General features: G+C 37.6%; 2 protein-coding genes and 2 long non-coding RNA genes across 5 annotated transcripts; 1 reads left to right on the top strand and 3 right to left on the bottom strand.

Annotated features, from left to right (window-relative positions):
• The first annotated feature begins 1,265 nt into the window (after positions 1–1,265).
• Positions 1,266–2,905, top strand: LOC142644131 (uncharacterized). Its single transcript, XM_075818809.1, has 3 exons — positions 1,266–1,360; positions 1,603–1,879; positions 2,021–2,905. Exons 1-3 carry the CDS (start codon positions 1,266–1,268, stop codon positions 2,903–2,905), a joined length of 1,257 nt encoding a protein of 418 aa, XP_075674924.1.
• A 1,288-nt stretch (positions 2,906–4,193) lies between these two features.
• On the bottom strand, positions 4,194–5,110 carry LOC142642566 (uncharacterized). The gene is made up of 2 exons (XR_012845678.1): positions 4,767–5,110; positions 4,194–4,649 (listed from the first exon to the last, which is right to left on the bottom strand). It is a non-coding gene; the product is annotated as an uncharacterized LOC142642566 (long non-coding RNA).
• Positions 5,111–9,495: 4,385 nt separating this feature from the next.
• On the bottom strand, positions 9,496–11,111 carry LOC142644613 (uncharacterized). Of its 2 annotated transcripts, none has more exons than XR_012845945.1 (4): positions 10,928–11,111; positions 10,217–10,298; positions 9,662–9,732; positions 9,496–9,578 (listed from the first exon to the last, which is right to left on the bottom strand). It is a non-coding gene; the product is annotated as an uncharacterized LOC142644613 (long non-coding RNA). The 2 variants fall into 2 exon arrangements; XR_012845944.1 differs by having other exon boundaries at positions 10,217–10,256.
• A 3,429-nt stretch (positions 11,112–14,540) lies between these two features.
• Positions 14,541–18,720, bottom strand: LOC142644130 (serine/threonine-protein phosphatase 7 long form homolog). Its single transcript, XM_075818807.1, has 4 exons — positions 18,550–18,720; positions 15,841–15,896; positions 15,410–15,521; positions 14,541–15,308 (listed from the first exon to the last, which is right to left on the bottom strand). Exons 1-4 carry the CDS (start codon positions 18,718–18,720, stop codon positions 14,541–14,543), a joined length of 1,107 nt encoding a protein of 368 aa, XP_075674922.1.
• Between the last annotated feature and the right edge of the window lie 294 nt (positions 18,721–19,014).

The following is a 19,014-nucleotide window of genomic DNA, read 5'->3' as shown; positions in this document are numbered from 1 at the left end:
TGTGTTTGTATGTGATGTGGGGTGAGTATATGCAATTGTGGGGTGAGAAGCTGTAATTTTTGTACTTTGAGTAGATATTCAAGGTTTTGTAATTGATGTTAAATAAAAGAGATAAAATATGTCACTAACATATTATACTTTACTCTCTAATAGGTTCATAATCTCTGAAAAATATTGATATAAATGTATATTATGGTGGACCCCTTGACAATCCTGGAGAGATTGACAGATTCCCATTTAGAGGGCCGGGTATTGAATGCTACTACATGATGATACGTCGTAAGTTGAAGACGTTGGATGATTTGAAGAGGAAAATAATGCACTCATTGAATTTAAACCCTGCTTGGTATGACATCAAGATTATTTATCATTACCCACAAGAAGTCCTTCATGAACGAATAAATTACGGGTATATGGCGATCAAAGAAGACAAACATGTAAAGATGATGTTTAATAGGATCCAAAAAATGCCCCAAGTAAATGCTGCTGAGTTGTACGTAAGTTCGGAGCCGCTTGTAGAAGTTGATACTGAAGTGGTGCAACAAACAACTACGGCTTTACAATTTACAGCCCTAGATGATGGATGTACTACAATGGGAGGGTATACAATGGGAGGTTATATGCTCCCATCTCAAGATCATGTTGCTAGTACTGGTGAACCCCTCCATCCTCAAGAGACACATTGAGAAGAGGAAGATGAAGACAAAGATCATGCCGCGAATGATGGTGAAAATATTGATGACGTGGATGAATACGAAGAGAGGATTGAGCGAGGTGACTTTGAGAACGATATGGATGACCATGAAGTCGTTCCCAATTTTGAAGAGGAAAATATGGAGTACCATGATAAAGGTGATGCAGACGATGATATTGGCATCCAGCATGATACAAATACGACCATTGCCTACAGACCTCCTGCCGACTCATTTTTCGCAAATACTTAGGAAAATATGGTTGATCCTTCACGTCTTCAGATACCATTTTTTTCTACTTGGGAAGATGGGATGCATTTTCATAAAGGGTTGGCTTTTGCAAATAAGGAGGCGGTGAAACGTGCATTGATAATATACGTAGCAAATGATAATAGAAATTTTATAATCCGGAGGTCGACCAAAAGTAAATTGTGCGCTGCATGCGTTGATGACAACTGCAAGTGGTACGTTGGGGCATTCATGAAGGTTAAACTTAGTGGTCTATGGATTGTCACGTCTTATGTGGGTCCACACACTTGTATACCCTTTGGCCTGCGAAGAGACGGTAAAATGATGGATTCTAATTTTGTTGCATCAGAAATTGTGGGAAAATTGCGACAAAATCACACTGCTCGTATACAAGATCTCTGGGACATCATACATACTAAGTATAAACATGAGCTTTTTTACTATAAAGTATGGGACGCAAAACAAAAGGCAATTGCTAAGATATTTGGGGATTGGGAGGAGTCTTACCAAAGGTTGCGAAAGTTGTTGTTGGCATACTTGGATCAGGATTCGGGTACCCAGTACAACTATCACACCATACCTAGGCCATACGAGAATTCTGCGTTACTACGCTATGTATATTGGGCATTGCTCCATGCATTGCTGCATTCCAATATTGTAGGCCAGTGATCAGTATTGATGGGACTCATTTGTATGGTAAATACAAAGGGGTTTTGATGATTGCAATGGCAACCGATGCCAACCAAAAGGTTTTGCCTCTTGCCTTTGTTGTTGTGGACAAGGAGTCAGAGGCTAGTTGGGAGTGGTTTTTAGAGTGTCTCAGGGGTTCGATTGAGCATGTTACACTTGCCAATGACATTTGCATTATTTCTGACCGACATAAAGGTATCAAAAACGCCATTCGACAGTGGCCTAGAGGGAGGGACGGAACAGAACAGGTATATCACCGATATTGCCTTTGACATGTTGCTAGCAACTTCAACAGACGCTTTGATGACCCGATTCTAAAGGCATTGGCCTTGAAAGCTAGATATGCGACCCATGAAGCTAAATTTGAATCCATAATGTAAATCATTAAGGAGGCCGAGATTAATTTACTGAGGGGTGTAGACCCTACTAATCGCCATGTTGCACGTTGTATGCCATATACATATTTAATCAGTGAGGATCTAGAAAAATGGACTCAGTCACATGATGGTGGAAGACGTTACGGGGCAATGACAACCAATATCTCTGAGTGCTTTAATGGGGTACTGAAAGGTGCCCGCGGTTTGCCCATTGCGGCAATGGTTGAGTTTACTTGGTCCAAACTTGTTGCATATTTCCACGATCGACATAAAAAAGTTACGGAAGATCTCTCTCGAGGTAAGGTGTGGAGTGATTATGCAATGGAAATCTATAACAAAAATGCGCAGAAAACTGCAGGTCACACTGTGAGGAATTTTAATCATGAAACTGGTGTATATCAAGTGCTTACCCCGTACAACGACCATAGAGGTGGAGGGGGAAACCACAGTCATGAAGTGCACGTATTTGATAGAATATGTGGTTGCAAGAAGTGGCAAAGCTTGAAGATCCCTTGTTCACACGCAATTAAAGTTCTCCAAAGTCTGCACCTCGATGTGACCAGCTATATTGACCCATGTTATAGTTTGAACAACGCCATTCACACATATTCACATAATTTTGTGGTGCCAAAGTCAGAGTCATTGTGGAGGGACGTTCGCGGACCACGGTGGGTGCCTGACCCACAGCTGTTGCGGGCCAAAGGTCGTCCTGTGGCCTCAAGAATAAGGAATGAAATGGATGGGGTACGACGAGAACAGGGAAGCCGGAGGGAAGATCCGGACTTGAGGGAGATTCAACCGAGGCAGCGATGTGGAGTGTGTCATCAAGAGGGGCATAACCGTAGAAGCTGTCCCAATTCCCGTGGGGCTTCGACAAGTGGTAGTGCTTCAAACTAGGCAAGTGCTCTCACTGTTTTTATATAATATGCTATGAATTTCATTTGGTTTTTGTTCTTCACATTTGGAAACTAACGATTGTATTTTCATGTTTGTCAGGCGAGCGAAGACTCGATTGAAGTTTTGGCAATGTACGTGGGACTTGTCGTTATCTTCTGTATATGCATGTGCTGAATGTTGTGGTTATGTACAAGTGTTTTTTTTTTCTTTGTTGAATGTTGTTGCCGAATGTAGACTATGTACATTTTAGTTAGTTGTTATTTTCTATATTTTGTTTATTGTTGAATGTTGTTGTATTTGAACTATTTGCTATCCATTGTACTCGTCACATTAGTTGCGTTGTGCAGCTTTTGCCTAGCCAGCAATGAATAGTAACTGTTTGAATCTGGTTGTTTGTTTCTGATGTACTACTCCCTTTGATTGGTTGTATCTAGTTGCTTACTGCTGTAGGGGAACGGAAAAACTAAATCTTGTTTACCGCTGCAGTAGCTGCAACCAAAAAAAAAAAAAACAAAATCCCAGTGGAAATCGAGTCTTTGGAACTCGATTTCCTTTGGTTAAATTCAAACGCAGCGTTTCCACGGGGTGATATTTTTAGGAAACCACTAAAGTGGAATTTTAATGTAAATCGAGGCTTTTAAACTCGATTTTCAAAGGCGCCATTTCCGCGGAATATTATTATTTTTAAAAGAACCACTAAACTGAAAATCGAGGCTTTGAAAAACGATTTTCAATGTAAATCGAGGCTTTCAAAGTCGATTTTATATGTAAATCGAGACTTTGAAACTCGATTTTTAAAGGCGGCAATTCCTATAATTATTTTTAAAATCAGAACGATTTTCACTGTAAATTGAAGCTTTTAAACTCGATTTTACATGTAAATTGAGGCTTTTAAACTCGATTTTACATTTGATAATTAATTTCAGATAAATAACAAAACTATGAAATTAATCTAAAATAGAGGGTGTTTAATTTCAAACTTCTGCACAATTACGTGTTTGAAAGACATAAATTAAATAGTTTAGTTTCTAAATTTGATAACTAATTTCAGATAAATAACAAAACTATGAAACACATCTACACTACAGCTATGAAATTTCAAACTTCTGGAATTAAATAGTATTGCAGAGATAGAAGATATAAATTTTTTCCTCTTATACATGGCTTATCAAGACTGAGAAGTGGAGTTTTTTATATAATAAAAATCATGCATTGGATTAGGTGGCCTACGTGAAGTACTTGAATTGGATTGAAGTTGATGCAACTGAAGAAGTTACAACATAAAATCTAAATATCTGACCAATAACATAATGACCATTACTTTAGTTTCCAGACTTTACAACAACAAGATCACAGTTTATTTTATAGGTACACCAATACATTTTATGATAGCAAAAAAAACTGTCATATCTCTTTCAAGATGCCTCAAGACAGTTAACCGCAAAATCAGCTCCATATATTGAAAGTGGTTGAAGTCTCCAACGACTATGTGTCCATAAACTCACATCATAACCCACACCGCTAGATGAAATCAATCATTGGGTAGAAATGTTGCTGATTTCGTCATTTTATGGAGGTTCATATGGCGGCTGGTTTTCAAGTTCTGGTTTAGCAGCAGCGAGATTCTCTTTAGCTTAATGATTCTTTCTTGACAAGATTCTTCTTGCTCCTTAGGTCTTCCATTTCGTTATATTTTTCCCTCATACTTGCACACCCTATAGAAAATGTAAATGAACCTCCAAACCTGAGAATAAATACAAAATATTTACAAGAAAGGTACAGCTACAAGGCACCACAGGAGATTCTTTCTTGACAAAATTTATTAATTAACTCTTCAAAAGTTATAAGATAGAAAACTTACGTTAACATGCATTGTCCTTAATTTCGCCAGTGAAGGTAACATCAGGCAAACGCAAGCTTAATAAAAAAATATTGTGACATTAACTCCAATTTCCTGCAGATTAGAATTGAACACTGTAAATGTTCCAACATCTAACACCAAAGTCACAATAGACAAATATATTTCTCATAACAATCAAGCTAAATATATCCTGTGTACCTGATAATCATAAGCTACTATAGAGAACATAAGATGGGACTATAATGAAGGGGGTTCTCGATTTTCAAGTGTTCTTAGTAGTAATAATGGGAGCCATGAGTTGGAAACTGTTAGAGTAGGACATGGGCCAATCATGTAGGGTATTGCCTATTTGCGTGATCCACTTATAATTACAAAGTATTTTCTGACAAAATGCAAGTGAAAGCAGCAAAATTATCTTTCCAACAAACACAACCTACCAACACTGCTGACCGAATTGAACATGTAAATCATCATGAAACTGAGCAATCAAAGCACTCCCTATAGAACTGACCTTGCATTCCGAGATTACGTGCAGACATGACATATCACTGACCTCTGACCACCAACCATAGAAATAGCACAGGTTCCAGTTGATGTAGATTCATCCTTCTAATATTGTACCTGATTACAATTTTCATAATTGTCTTAACATGAGGAAGAAGGTGAAGACATAACCAACGTTCAGTGCAAGTCTAAGACGAAGAGAAACTCACATTAACACCGGCTGATTTTTAATTTTTTGTCATCTCCTCTCCAAACTTCTGATTTCCAATGGAGCCAATGTAAGCAATTGCACCATTACATTTGGAGCATCCACTGGGAGAGACAACAAAAAACCACTAAATTGTACGGAGAATCCTCAGGAAAATCTATTGCAGTAGAAATTTAGCTTCATTTGGAAATGAATAATTTACCTTGATTGAATGTGTCTTTGTAGCACCTAAAGTGACACGATATGCATATACTGTTTCCAGCAAGGTTTTCACGTAGGCCACTATGTCAGACACTTCGCTGTGAAGTTGAAGAGAAAGATAGTCTCTAGCACAAATCAGCAACATTTTCACTCTTGAAATCCTAAACCGACAAGGTTTCCATTCATTTACATTTTCTATAGAGGGTGCAAGTACGAGGGAAAAATATAAAGAAATGGAAGACCTAAGGAAGCAAGAAGAATCTCGTCAAGAAAGAATCATTAAAGCTAAAGAGAATCTCGTTGCTGCTGAACCAGAACTTGAAAACCCGCCGCCATATGAACCTCCATAAAATGACGAAATCAGCAACATTTCTACCCAATGATTGATTTTATCTGGCGGTGTGGGTTATGATGTGAGTTTATGGACACATAGTCGTTGGAGACTTCAACCACTTTCAATATATGGAGCTGAATTTGCGGTTAACTGTCTTGAGGCATCTTCAAAGAGTTATCAATCTGCAAGCTGCCTATTTTCAAAGTTTATTAAGGATGGAGGGCCAATTCCAGCTTCAAATCTGTATGTGCTATTGTCCTACAAAAATGAAGAGTGCGTACATTTTTAAATCTAACATGAACCACTAAACAAGACAATTAATCATGTTCCATTGGTCATATTAGTTAGGTAAAATTGGGCAGAAAGGCAATCACTTGAAAACGTACATTTTTTTTATCTATGGTAACCTCTTGTTTAATTAACAGTTCAATGCATATTTCACAATCAGATGGTAATGTGAGGATACCAAAAGAACCACTAAAGCACTCAGTTTCTTGGTACTGTAACTCCCTCCAAAATCACAGAGCTGATTTTCTGACTTTTTACCTCGCATGCATTTACCCACAAACAAACCCCCCATATCTACTTATAATTCAAACATGTGAAAGGCATGTACATCCCAATAAAAATTTAAACTTTGCTAATTCAATCATGAAGCTAACTTCGACTACCCTATTGAGGATTTTTGCCAACCCCAACAATCCTACACGTCATTGCAAATCAGGCCAGAGGAAATAACGATTTTTTAGAATATATACAAAAGAACTTCATAATAAACCATTGCCATGTTATATTTAATCATAAGTTACCATCAAAATCCCTATAATTCATCTGAGGAAAAATTCTATCTATAAACATAAAGAAATGGGCAGCTTTGAATAAAAGGTGCTAGTTTCAAATGAATAATGGAGTCTGTCATTTGTGTTTAAACAAAGATTTTACAACACACAATTATAGTTTGATGCAATTAACAAAGAACAATATTTGACTAAATAGTTTATCACAAACTGCAAAACATCCTGTAAGATCACCTTTAATAGCCCAAACTGTATAATCTATTTGAAACTTATTTTTATTTTATTACTTTTCTGTGCATACTTTCAGCAAAAAAAGCTAGATAAATTGTTTTCAAACATATAGTTATAGCCATGAAAAGGGAAGTTGCTTATTTTGCAAAATTGGATTGACGGTTAATTGCTAAAGAGAAAGTTGGTTTGGACCCAGTCACAGCAAAAGAGTGTTCAATTTTCCTCCCTAAAACCTTGCAAAATGTTCTATTTTTCAAGCTTCTATCTATGTCCGTTAGTTTATATATCCTACGTGGCTTAACAGAGTGATAAGACTTGGACAATATTAATTTATTTTTAAAATTTTAAACAAAAATGTTAATAGATGCCCTTAGGGCAATAGTTAACAATCTATTTAAAGAAGAATTTGTTGGAAAAAAAACATGGATTGAAAAATTTAAAGTGTGTTTGAGAAAGTATGTATATTGAATTAAACATGGAACAATTGAGTCAGTAGTAGTTGTTGAACATCTTCCAATTACAAAAATTTCACTGCTCACCATCTTAGCCAGGGACTCAGCTGCAATTTGGGGATGACCAGCAACAGCAGCAACCTGTGCCCTAGCTAGGAGAACAACCTTGGACTTATCAGGGAACTTTTCAGCAAACTGTCCTAGAACTTCTTCAGCTCTCACAGCTTTGTTCTCTCTCACAAAGACAACAGCTTGAAGCAGTACAGGCATCACACTATCAGCAAACATGTCAGACAGTGCAGCAACAAGTTCTCGACCCTGTAAAGAATCCAGAGAGATAGAGTTGATCAAGAAAATCATCCCACCAACAATGGCTCACTTTGTTAGGATTAAATTGAAATTAAAAAGGTTAAAAATAAAGAGTGCAAAACCTGATCCAACCTATTTGCGTGGAGAAGCAAAAGAACTCGATTTGCATATACTGCTTCCCTTTGTTTTGGTGAAAGCTTCAAGTTAAGTCCATGAGCAAGCTGGAAGTTCTGTTAATCTTTCTCTTTCAGCCTATCAAGTTTCTGTAGGCCATCAGAAACATCTTTTGGACCTTTCAATGCAATGAGGTTGTTCACTGCCACTGCCAGTGATGACTCATCTGCCAGATCTCGATTAGTAATGTCTGTGTAAGCTTCAATGGCCTCTTGTGTGTGCCTAAGCCAAAGCCAAATTTATGCTGAGATTTACATTACTCATGGAACCCAAGTTAGAAAATCATCAATCTGATAACTAGACTCTGAATCAACACAAGGCAATTTTCTTCTTGTCTTTAATTTGAGAACACTAAACCGAAAATTGTTGCACCTAAATACAGCATTTTTATAAATACAATTCCATTTCACACCCACAAGGACATTAAAAGAATTTTATGCCATTCTACTCCTTCTTGGACTTTGAGAGAGCTTTCTTCCTCTGCCCAAGCATATACCCATACATGTGAGGACTGCCTGCAATATATAATGTCATTTCATCAGTTAAGAAGTCTGCAAACAAATGAAATTAGCCAACTAGATAATGAGTTATTAACTTCCAAAGAAGAATCTGAGTTCATGCCTGGGACATAGATTCCGAGTGCAAGAATTGCAGCATAGAAGAAATCAAAAGAGAAGTTCCATTTGTTTGGCATTCCGACACCAATACATTTCAGATTCCTGCAAGCACCTCAATTTGTTCAGTTCACACATTTTTAACAAATAGTTTCATTGAAATTGCAAGCTAATTGTTGAAATGGAAATGCCTTTCAAAGCATTGTAAGCAGAGAGCAAAAGATAATCATTCAAAAGTCACCAAACTTAGTTTTCCCAGCCCCACTCCAATCTTTTTTTTTCTCATGCTGACCATTCTTTGTGTGTCCTACTTGTAAAAATGAATGACAGAAATTATGAAATCAGCACATTTAAAACCAGGTCAATGCTTGTCAAGAGATTGTCAAACAATCCATAAACTTGTGCTATATAACCCAAATGGGACTTGGAATGCATATCTAACAGGCTAGGAGATTGCTTCTTCTCTCTTATTTATTTATTTATTTTTTGGAGGGATCTGCATTTGATCGAAGCTCTCACACTCTCATAAGTCATAAAATTCCTGAATATGGGGCCAAAAAGAGACCGTGAAATATGTAAAAAGTTCTACGGACACAATCAACCATTGTAGCATTTTCACCAATAAGAGATGCTTTTTTAACTTCACAAAATAGATGATGCAAGGAGCTAATTGAAATAACTGAAGTTGTTTCCCACACTCCAAAACCACTGTTACTGCACTTTGCAGCATTTAATCAATACAAAATTAAATAACACTTCACTAGGACAACTTCATTTTGATATATACATGAAGTAGTAATTTAAAGTTGTTGGAGATATCAGATAATTCAGTTTAATAGGTATATAGTTCTACCGAAACATATTAGCAAACGAAGTCTTTCTTTTCTGCATCATTAAAATTGTTACCTTGCTGAATGGCAGGGCAACATATATTAGACCGACTTCACTAGAGATACCAGTTGGATACAGGCACAAAAAGGTGCTATACCTGCATGTCAAATATAAAATTTTAATGAAATAAAGCACTCACTCCCTTTCCGTCCAATGGGAAGAAACGTACATAGTCTATACCTGAGCCACAAGAGCCATGAAGGTGCAAAACCAAGCGCCTCCTTCAGCCCAAAGAAAGAATACCGAATAATCTGCAGGAACCAAAGAAAAAAAGGTTTCTAATACCATATGCTCCAATAAAGAAAAAAGAACACCAGGCTTACACTATACATTCAATATCAGACTGCAGCATCAACCAACAAAAGTTGAGATTTGATTCAACATAAAAACCCTGTGGGGCTAAAATTTTACAAAAGATTGGAATTTTCCTCATTCTAAATCACTGCAGTTTTTTCTCGTAATTTTAAAGTGCTAAACAAAACCCAGATATCAAACTCAGCAATACATATTTATAGGGCTCAATGCTCAGTAATTTTTTCATGTAGGTGGGGTTTTATTTGTACCACGCCACCACTAATGGTACAGTAATTTTTTCATAGAGGTGGTGTTTAGAAATTTGTACCACTTTACCACTAATCCTTTTATTGGTAACAGTTTGACACATGTGTAAAAACAGAACAAAACAGGAACCCAAGAATGCAGTTGGAATAAAACTGAAAATCATGTAACACTTGCCTCCGTGATGGACCAGCTGATGACTAGGGAGGTCACTAAACTACACATCACAGCCGGGTAAATCTTAGTGAGCAATTTCTACCTTATCATATAAAAAGTTAAATTTTAGAAAAATAAATAAAAATAAAAATTTGTATCAGATTAATCGTTAGACATTTACATGGAAAGAAAGTTCTAAAAAATTGAACCATCTCTATGCAATGTTTATAAAATAATAATAGTAAGCAATAATCTATGAAACAAGATAGAACTGGAAAGTGATTTTGTCAGCTACTAGTGCTGCCTAGTAAATAATAATATTTCCAAATTCTAATTCTAATTTTAGTTAATGTAATAGAAAAATCAAGAAAAATAATAATTAAATCGAAACATTGAAGATCCTACATATTTTAATCAATGAAGTATCATCATATGTAGACATATGAAAGAAATACAGGATACATGGTTGTTGTTCAGTGTCGTTTCTCTTTCACTCTCAAATTACATTTGGAAACCTTACAAGTTGGGTTTGTAAAATATTGAGAATAATTATCTTTTAAAATAGCAGAACCCATGAATCTGTAGTAAGGTTGATCTGGTGAACCTATGCCAGTAACTTCGATAGTAACTCATCAAAAGCAAAAGTGATTTATAATGGAATAAACCAGCTACCTAAATTGAAAAAAGAAAAGAAAAGAAACTTGCAATAACATACAAAGAGATGGGAGTCACCTCAATGTGTAGAAGATATAAATCAGAATCTATAACTAGGTTTTGTTCCATATGAAATATCCATCGTGGCACAACTTTATTAATCCAATGACCATAGTTTCTTGGGAAGCTTCATATCAATCTGCTACTCCCTAGGCTAACTGGAATGCAATTTTTTTTTTTTTAATTTCCTTCTGCACAGATTTATCCTGCATCAACCAAGATTTACATAAATAGAAGTACTAATTAAGGAACGAAAAATGAAATACATAAATAAGAATTTACCAAAAATTTTGTTTATCATGTATGTATAAAAGATTAACCAATCTAATAGATAACCTTTCTGGTCCCAGCTGATGATTCAGATCCATTAGCTTGATCCTCAGGCTTAAGAGATGCATAAACCAGGTATGGGGCAATAAATGTGCATCTTTAGGGAACATTATTGATGAACAGAACAGAACAAAACAAAACAAAACAAAACCTACTAGACTATGAAAAATCTGTTTCATCGGGGAATCCGAAACAACAACAACCACCACCCAAAAAAGTTAAGAAACTTAAACATGTGCAAACTAGAAGTGAGTTAATCTGAGACTATTTGACTTGGGAAAGTAATTATAAAAAAAAGTAGAACAGAACCTCCAAGATGGCGGCAGCTTGAACAAGCTGAAGGGGTCTTTCAACGACAGAGTAGACGTGTTGATGCCCTGACTCTCTCACTGTCTTCACAGCAAGGTACAATACTTGAAACCTGCACAATTTCCAAATTTAGATATAAGAGAGAAACAGATAGAAGGAAATGGGTGTGAGAGATCTGAAATAGTGGAAAATTCTGACTGATGCTAACGTACTGCTTTTTAAGAGCAACATATGAATTTTTTTTTTGATGTGCATAGAGTATGAACATCATTCAGTGCATTTGGAATGCAAGATTTAATCAACTGACAAAAAACTAAAATTTTGGCAAAATATCTATAATAGGATCTGGCTAAATAGGAATCAGCTTTAACAACACACCATTGATTGTTTTTTAATCATTCAGCATCTTGTTAGCGTCTGGATCATTTATACTCTCCAAATCCTTGACTTGTCTGCCAGACTCTTTGATAAGCCTGAAAAGGAGAGCACAAAATTATCATTCTGCTTGGGAAAAAAAAACTAAGAAAAAAGGAATAGAAAAACACTTGTTTTATATGGGTAACTAGAACATAATGACCACCAGCATGGGATTCAATCCTTGAGCTATCCTCCACCTCTTATTTAGGTAGGGAGGAAATGGCATTTGATCCGAGGATCATATGCAAAAGGAAAATGAAAACACACACACAAAACAGAACCAGCAGCAAAAAAAGACTGTTTTGTAATAATTTTTTGCTAAGCAATTAACCCATTGGCTAATACAAAACTAATCTCAGAACTCAGATCACCAATTTGTTGAGTCACAACTTTCAAGCATCAATTACTAAAGTAAAACCTGTTCTTTGGGCAGAAACTAAGCATCCAAGGGTTTAGGCAAATGTTAATTAGATGTACTTAGGCTTGGCAGCCCAAGACTTTACCATAGTAGCAGACAATGGCCATTGATTTAACCGCCAAAGTCAGAGTAGTTGCTTACCGTCTTCTACACCCGCATCACTGTCATTTTGGCCCCCTTCAACCACTCGTTCCCATCACCTACTTCGAAAAATGTACGTTAAAACCATATTGATCTCCATAATAATATCATTAAGTAATCAATAGTAGATTGAAATGTGAAAAGAGGAATACCACTAGTTATAAAGTGTGTTGTTTCACATTTAGCTTTGAGTTACCTTTTTTGAATCTTATGCCGTCTAGTATAATGAGGAGGAGGTCTTGCATGTCCTTCGTCAGATGCCTCGGGCCCAACATTGTGTCCATGTTTGTGCCCCCCTGTCACACAAGGAGGTGCCTTTGATATGCGTTTCGGACGACCTTCTGCCACTGCAGGTAACCCACGATCTGCTCGGCTGAACATGGGGTAGGTCGATGGCCGAAGACGGGGCGATAGATGTACTTGTGGGAGGGTGGCTCCTTCTGCATGTCAGGTGGAGTTGGATCAATACCCAGGTCAAAGGATGGAATGGGTAACAGCTGAGGAAATGACCGTGGAGTAGGTGGACGAATGTCAGACCCAGGACAAGGATGTGGGGTGGGTGTCAGTATGGTGGGGCAAGGAGATGGATGTGGGGTGGGTGAAGGAATGGTGGGGGTAGGGGATGGATGTGGGGTGGATGAAGGGATGGTAGGGCTAGGGGATGGATGTGGGGTGCATGGAGAAGGATCGGGGGTAGGGACAACCCGAGGGCTAGCAACAGGCGGACGAGGGCGACATCCAGCCGGGGTTGTGCTCGTGCTTGGGCCCGTTGGAGTAGGTACCTCCTCATTCGGGGCCTCAGGAATAAGAGGTTGTACATGTTCAATTGCATGCACTGCCGTTAGGACCTCAGTAATGTCCTTGTGGTCCTCTGTGCCCACTGGGTGACGCCTCAACAAACGGACGTATCCCTCAATCTGCACATGGAAAAACCACACATATTAGTAATGCAATACCAAATCAACAATGCCAATTGATAATAAAATAAATGTTGGTTCAGAATTGGTTGTGCTAGTAATAATTGCAAATTATAGAGAGACCAAGTGCTAAGCAAAAAATGTGATACTATCATGTTATCTAAACAGTGGTTTCATGCTATTTCAGTATGGTAAGATGTAAAAGACATTGAGAAGTTACCAGCAGAGTCACTATAGCACCAGGCCTATCTATGAACCTCCGAGTTATCCTTTTGAACCAGTCATGGTACTCGTGCTGTGGAGGCATATCACCAAGCACTGCTTCACAACGTCGTTGAAGGCGATTACCCCACTCATCGATATGCACAGCATGCTTTCGCGTCCAATCAACACCAACCTTCCCCCTCAAAACAGTGTCGGTGTCAACATTGCGAGGAATTTCTTGGATCATCCCAAATTGACGAACGACACGATCCGTTGTATGTTTTTCTACTAGGTGGAAACATACAAGCGGCACCGTTGCCGTCCACACGGCCCTCCCTGCAACGCACCACGGCGGAAGGTCCTCTAACTCAGCTTCATATGGCTGCCATACCACCTACAACAGCCAAAAAACAAGTACACAACACATTAGGTGACAATGTTTATATTTCAAAGCTCACCAAACCTATATCTTATTCCTAAACATGTAAAATAATGCATTTTCATACCTGGTCTGGCAACATTGAAGCTATTTGCTCGCGATATCTGTCCCTGAAGATGTGGGCGGGCCTATTTTTCTTGTTTGGGACCCACAATCACCTATAATCAAGAACAATAGATCAATATCTACAACTTTCGTACTGAGATAATTCCAATGTTAAAACTATAATGTAATCACATATAACTACTGAGATAATCTTATAGATATTTACTTAATTAAGAACAAGAAATAGTCCTTATAAAACACAAAGCACATACAAGCCACATGACAATCACAAAATTAAAGTATATTAACGTAATAATATATATTGAACCTCTATTTGAAATTTACGCAATGTTGACATAAAAATTTGCTAGAATGATCACATAATGTATATAACGTGCATGAGGTAAAGACTTACTTCAAGGACAGTGGACCACGCACTGGAGGACCATAAGCACCCACTGGCGGGCCATGCTCAACTGCGGGGCACAAATAGGGGAACCTGGCCCATGCCCAATACTGGAGTAACAGTAAGCACCCACCAATCTGACTAGTGTCCTTGCTTGCCCTACATAGCTCTCGGTACAACCATGCAAGGCAAGCACTTCCCCAACTGCACCTTCGTGGGTTACGAAGGTCTTCCAACTGCTGCACCCACATTAGATGCACCCTATCGCCGGATTTGTCCATGAATATTTTGTCCCCCAGTAGCGCTAGGATGTAGCATCGTGCATACTTATGCAGCTGGTCCTCTTCAGCATTAGGCGGCAATGGATTAGCAACTTGCTCCAAAAGCCGGTTGATGAGAATCCTCTGACTAGTAAGTTGCTTATGATTGTCTTGATTTATAGGTTCAAAGCCAAGGAACTCTCGGCACACATCCACCCAAGTTTTCTGCGTGCTCCCTGTTATAGCGTCCCCATCAATAGGAAGCCCGAGAAGAACCTCCACATCCTGCAATGTGATGGTGATCTCACCATGTGGCATGTGGAAGGTGTGAGTCTCGGGCCGCCATCGCTCTACTAAGGCCGTTATCAGACCATGGTCGATCTCTCTACCCGGGACCCAAACGAGTCCCTCCAAACCAACTGCCTTGATGATGTTCCTGACTCGGTCGTCCACCATTGGCTCCCGATTGGAGAACTCTGAACTACGGCTACGGCAGGTAACAGATCCTGGATCCTACACAGAACAGAACCCTGGATTAATATATGACAACAAATGCATGTACATTGTATGAATTAAATGCATGTACTCGATTTAAATTTAGTGTTTTGTTTTACCTGCCCATTCCAAATAGCTTCGAATCGATGCTTGAGCTGCTTTGACAACACTGACCTGTCAATGGGTCCAGGCTCTGTATAGTCAATCTGCCCAATATTTGCAACAGCCATACTGCAGAAGAATCATAAGCACTTAGTTTGAGACATGAACACACAATATGCTTATGGAACTAGGTATGAGTTAGAGCAACTAAAGCCAATTTGTACAATGAGAATTCAGTAAAAGATGAAAGACTGAACCAAAAGCAAGAAAAAGAGTAGTAGTAGCAATCAACTGCAGCCGAACCAGATTAGAATTAAGCCACTAAGATGCAAGCAGAAAACAACCCAGATTGTTAAAACTCAACCCCTTAAAAAAAACACACACAATAATTCCCACACAAATCCAAGAAAATCATAGAAGAAAAATTCAAATGGTCCCATCCATGTACATCAAGGTAGCCAGAGAAACATCAGTTGGTTCAAATTGAGCATGCATTTGAACATCCTATGGAAATTAAAAAGAACTATTATTTTATATAACTTCATAGAGAAATCTATCACAATGTATTGGAGGAGATCTCTTGGAGAAAAAAAAAAGGGCATATTATTCTTATTGTGGCTAAAAGGAGGTGTTAGGGAAAGAATTTCCCAATTATATAATGCAATTGTGCAGGAGAGGCAAATTCTAGGTTCAGTTCTTATTGCAAAAAAATGCATAGACCACAGAGTTGTCAGGCAGCCCCGGAATTTTAATTAACTTTTTTTTTAAGATACACTTAAGACTAACCAGAATTTTTTTGTATATGATCCATGAATATACTTACACTAACCAAAATTTTTTTAGAGTGTAAGTGTATTCATGATTATTGTGTAAGTGTAAGTGTATTCATGATTATTGTGTAAGTGTACTTACACTAACCAGAACTTTTAGGAACACTTACACTTACACTAACCTGAATAAACTTTTTCATGATTATTTTTCATAGAATCAAACTCCCTTACTCGTTCAAAAAAAAAGTTAGGAACACAATTTTCATGAAAAATAATGCTTTTATTGTGTCCTTGCACTAATTACACACTAGCCTACATCAATTCAGCATACCAACACGGCCAAAGCAAACCCAAAACCCCAAAATCCCAAACCAAACACACATAGAATCATACCCATTCTGAATAAAGAAAGATTCAACGCAAAATACATGAACAAACAAAAAAGGAAAAGACCATTCACTTAAAACACAACAAATTTAGCCCCACTACTCAACATCTTAATACAACATTATAGAACACCCATTTTCCCCCCTCAGAAAATAGGGATATTGAATTTATGGTAAAACCTTAGGCTTTACAGCATCAGGAACCAAAGAGTACTAAAACCCCCAAATTGAATTTTTGACCCTTGAACACAAACTACTTTTAAGTAATGGGAATTGGGTTTTTCTTATTTTGGTGAGTAAAATGGATGAGATAGTGAAATTGAAGACATGGGTATTGTTTTTCTCTAGTTCAATTTCTCGGTAACCAAACAGAATAATTTTATTTTGCACAAAAAAAAAAAAAACTGATGGAAAATGGTGTGGAGGCAGTGGAGGCGCAGAGCAAGGGTTATCAGTTTTGAGAGACCGCGTAGCCTGATGGAAAATGCTGTGGAGGTAGTGGAGGCGCAGAGCAAGGGGACCGCGTAGCCTGATGGAAAATGCTGGAGACTGAGTGACAGAACAGTGGTGAGTACGAAGAGGGTGAGTGAGTGAGAGTGGAGAGGGTGAGCAAGTGAGAGAGGCTGAGGTTCGGTGTGTGAGAGTGAGGGAGTGAGAGAGAGGGAGAGTGAGAGAGAGTCTGCTGTGTTAGAGAGAGAGGAGAGCTGTGCGAGAGGCGTTAAATTTGAAAAAAAAAAAACCCAAACTGAAATCGAGTCTTACAAACTCGGTTTCCTATTTTCCACGTGGCCAACCACGTCAGATCCAGATGGCCACGTCACATAAATCGAGTCTTAGAGACTCGATTTTCAGGTGGATGCCACCTGGACAAAACGCCACATCACATTCAAAAACCGAGTCTCAAAGACTCGATTTTTAGGCCTAAAATCGAGTCTCTGAGACTCGAGATGCTAGTAAATGATATAGTTTGGAAACCGGGCCTGCTAACTATATAATTAGAAACTGAGAGTTATTTTGCTATTTTTGCCACAAGTGTGAAAGCAGGGCCGGCCCAACAAAATTTGGGCCTAAACCGGGAATTTTATATGAGACCTTTTTTCTATGTAAACATTAATTAAATAAATATATATAATACAAATTAAATTAAGATTAATTTGATGTAAATACATAAATTGATGAATAATAATAATTAAACTAAGGTTAATTTCATATAGAAGATTGAATATCATAGTTGAACCATAAATTTAAACAAAAAGAACTAAAAAAAATATTATTTTTTTAAAAAAGAAACTTACTATAACTTAAATATATAACTATGCATAGTTAAGTACAGTTGTAACTTAAATTTTAATTTATATATTCTTTTTAAGAGAAAGAGATAGATAAATATTATTTGGTGTGTGGCTTTGTAGGATATTAGTTTACAAAAATTAAGATCTCAAACTATTAGAGGTGATTAGTCATCATTGATGTTCAATCACATTTGCAGCATTTTTTTTGAAACATTTTAAGGTTTTAATTGGTTTTAATTTCTATTGGTCTCCTATTTTGGAAATGAAAAAAAAATACTGAAGATACTGCAAAATATTCATAATATATGATAATGACTGTAATTGATAAAATTCAACAACTTAATTTATTTGTGTTTGAATTAATTTTTATGTGATTGATGACATGTTAGTTAAATTTAAACTTAAACCTATGGTAAAATTTGTGGTATCTTTAACATCACTTTAAAAAAAGTACTAATTATTTAAAAAATGTTATATTTTTATAAAATTTTGGTTCTTTACAAATGGAAAGGGCCTTTTTCTTTAGTAGGGAATTTTTTTATTCTTGGTTGTGGGGCCTTAGGCCTAGGCCTAAGTTGCCTAGGCCTTGAGCCGGCACTGTGTGGAAGGCGATAAGGATTGACGAGGAGGTGCCGGATAGCATGACAACTTCAATGGTAGATGATGTGTTCTATGTTCTACTGAGTTGCTTGCAAAGGGCAATCTCCACCTCCAATATCAGCTCCGGTCGCGATCCGTTGTTGCGGTGCTCAGTGGTGCTAGTAGTTTGTTGAACCATGAACCATTGCAGCACAAGACCAGAGAGCCACACGAGGTTCTTCACTTTATTAGGAACTGATAAGCTCCAAATAAGTTTCCGAACTCCCTGTTGCTGCTGCATCGGTTTACCACGGGCAATGGGATTTGTAAAACTTTCTTTTAATTTGCCATAAAATTATTCCCTGACTTGACTGAATAAGTACCTAATGATGTATAAGGCCAGATTAATTTGTCCTCCTTAATCGTATGGCATAGAGGGATACTGAGAATCAATTCTACTTCCTGAGGAATGTCATGCGTCTCAAAATAGAAAGCAGATCCAGCTGAAAAGCCAATGGATACCCATTCTGGCAGAAATGCTGTTAGATCAATAGTGTGTGGAAGACTAGTGTTCCCACCAAGAAATGGGCTGTCA

This window comes from Castanea sativa, chromosome 7 (assembly GCF_040712315.1).
Source record: "Castanea sativa cultivar Marrone di Chiusa Pesio chromosome 7, ASM4071231v1".
NCBI classification, from domain to species: Eukaryota; Viridiplantae; Streptophyta; class Magnoliopsida; order Fagales; family Fagaceae; genus Castanea; species Castanea sativa.
Note: the sequence above shows the minus strand (reverse complement) of the source record. Positions and strands in the feature narration are given on the sequence as shown.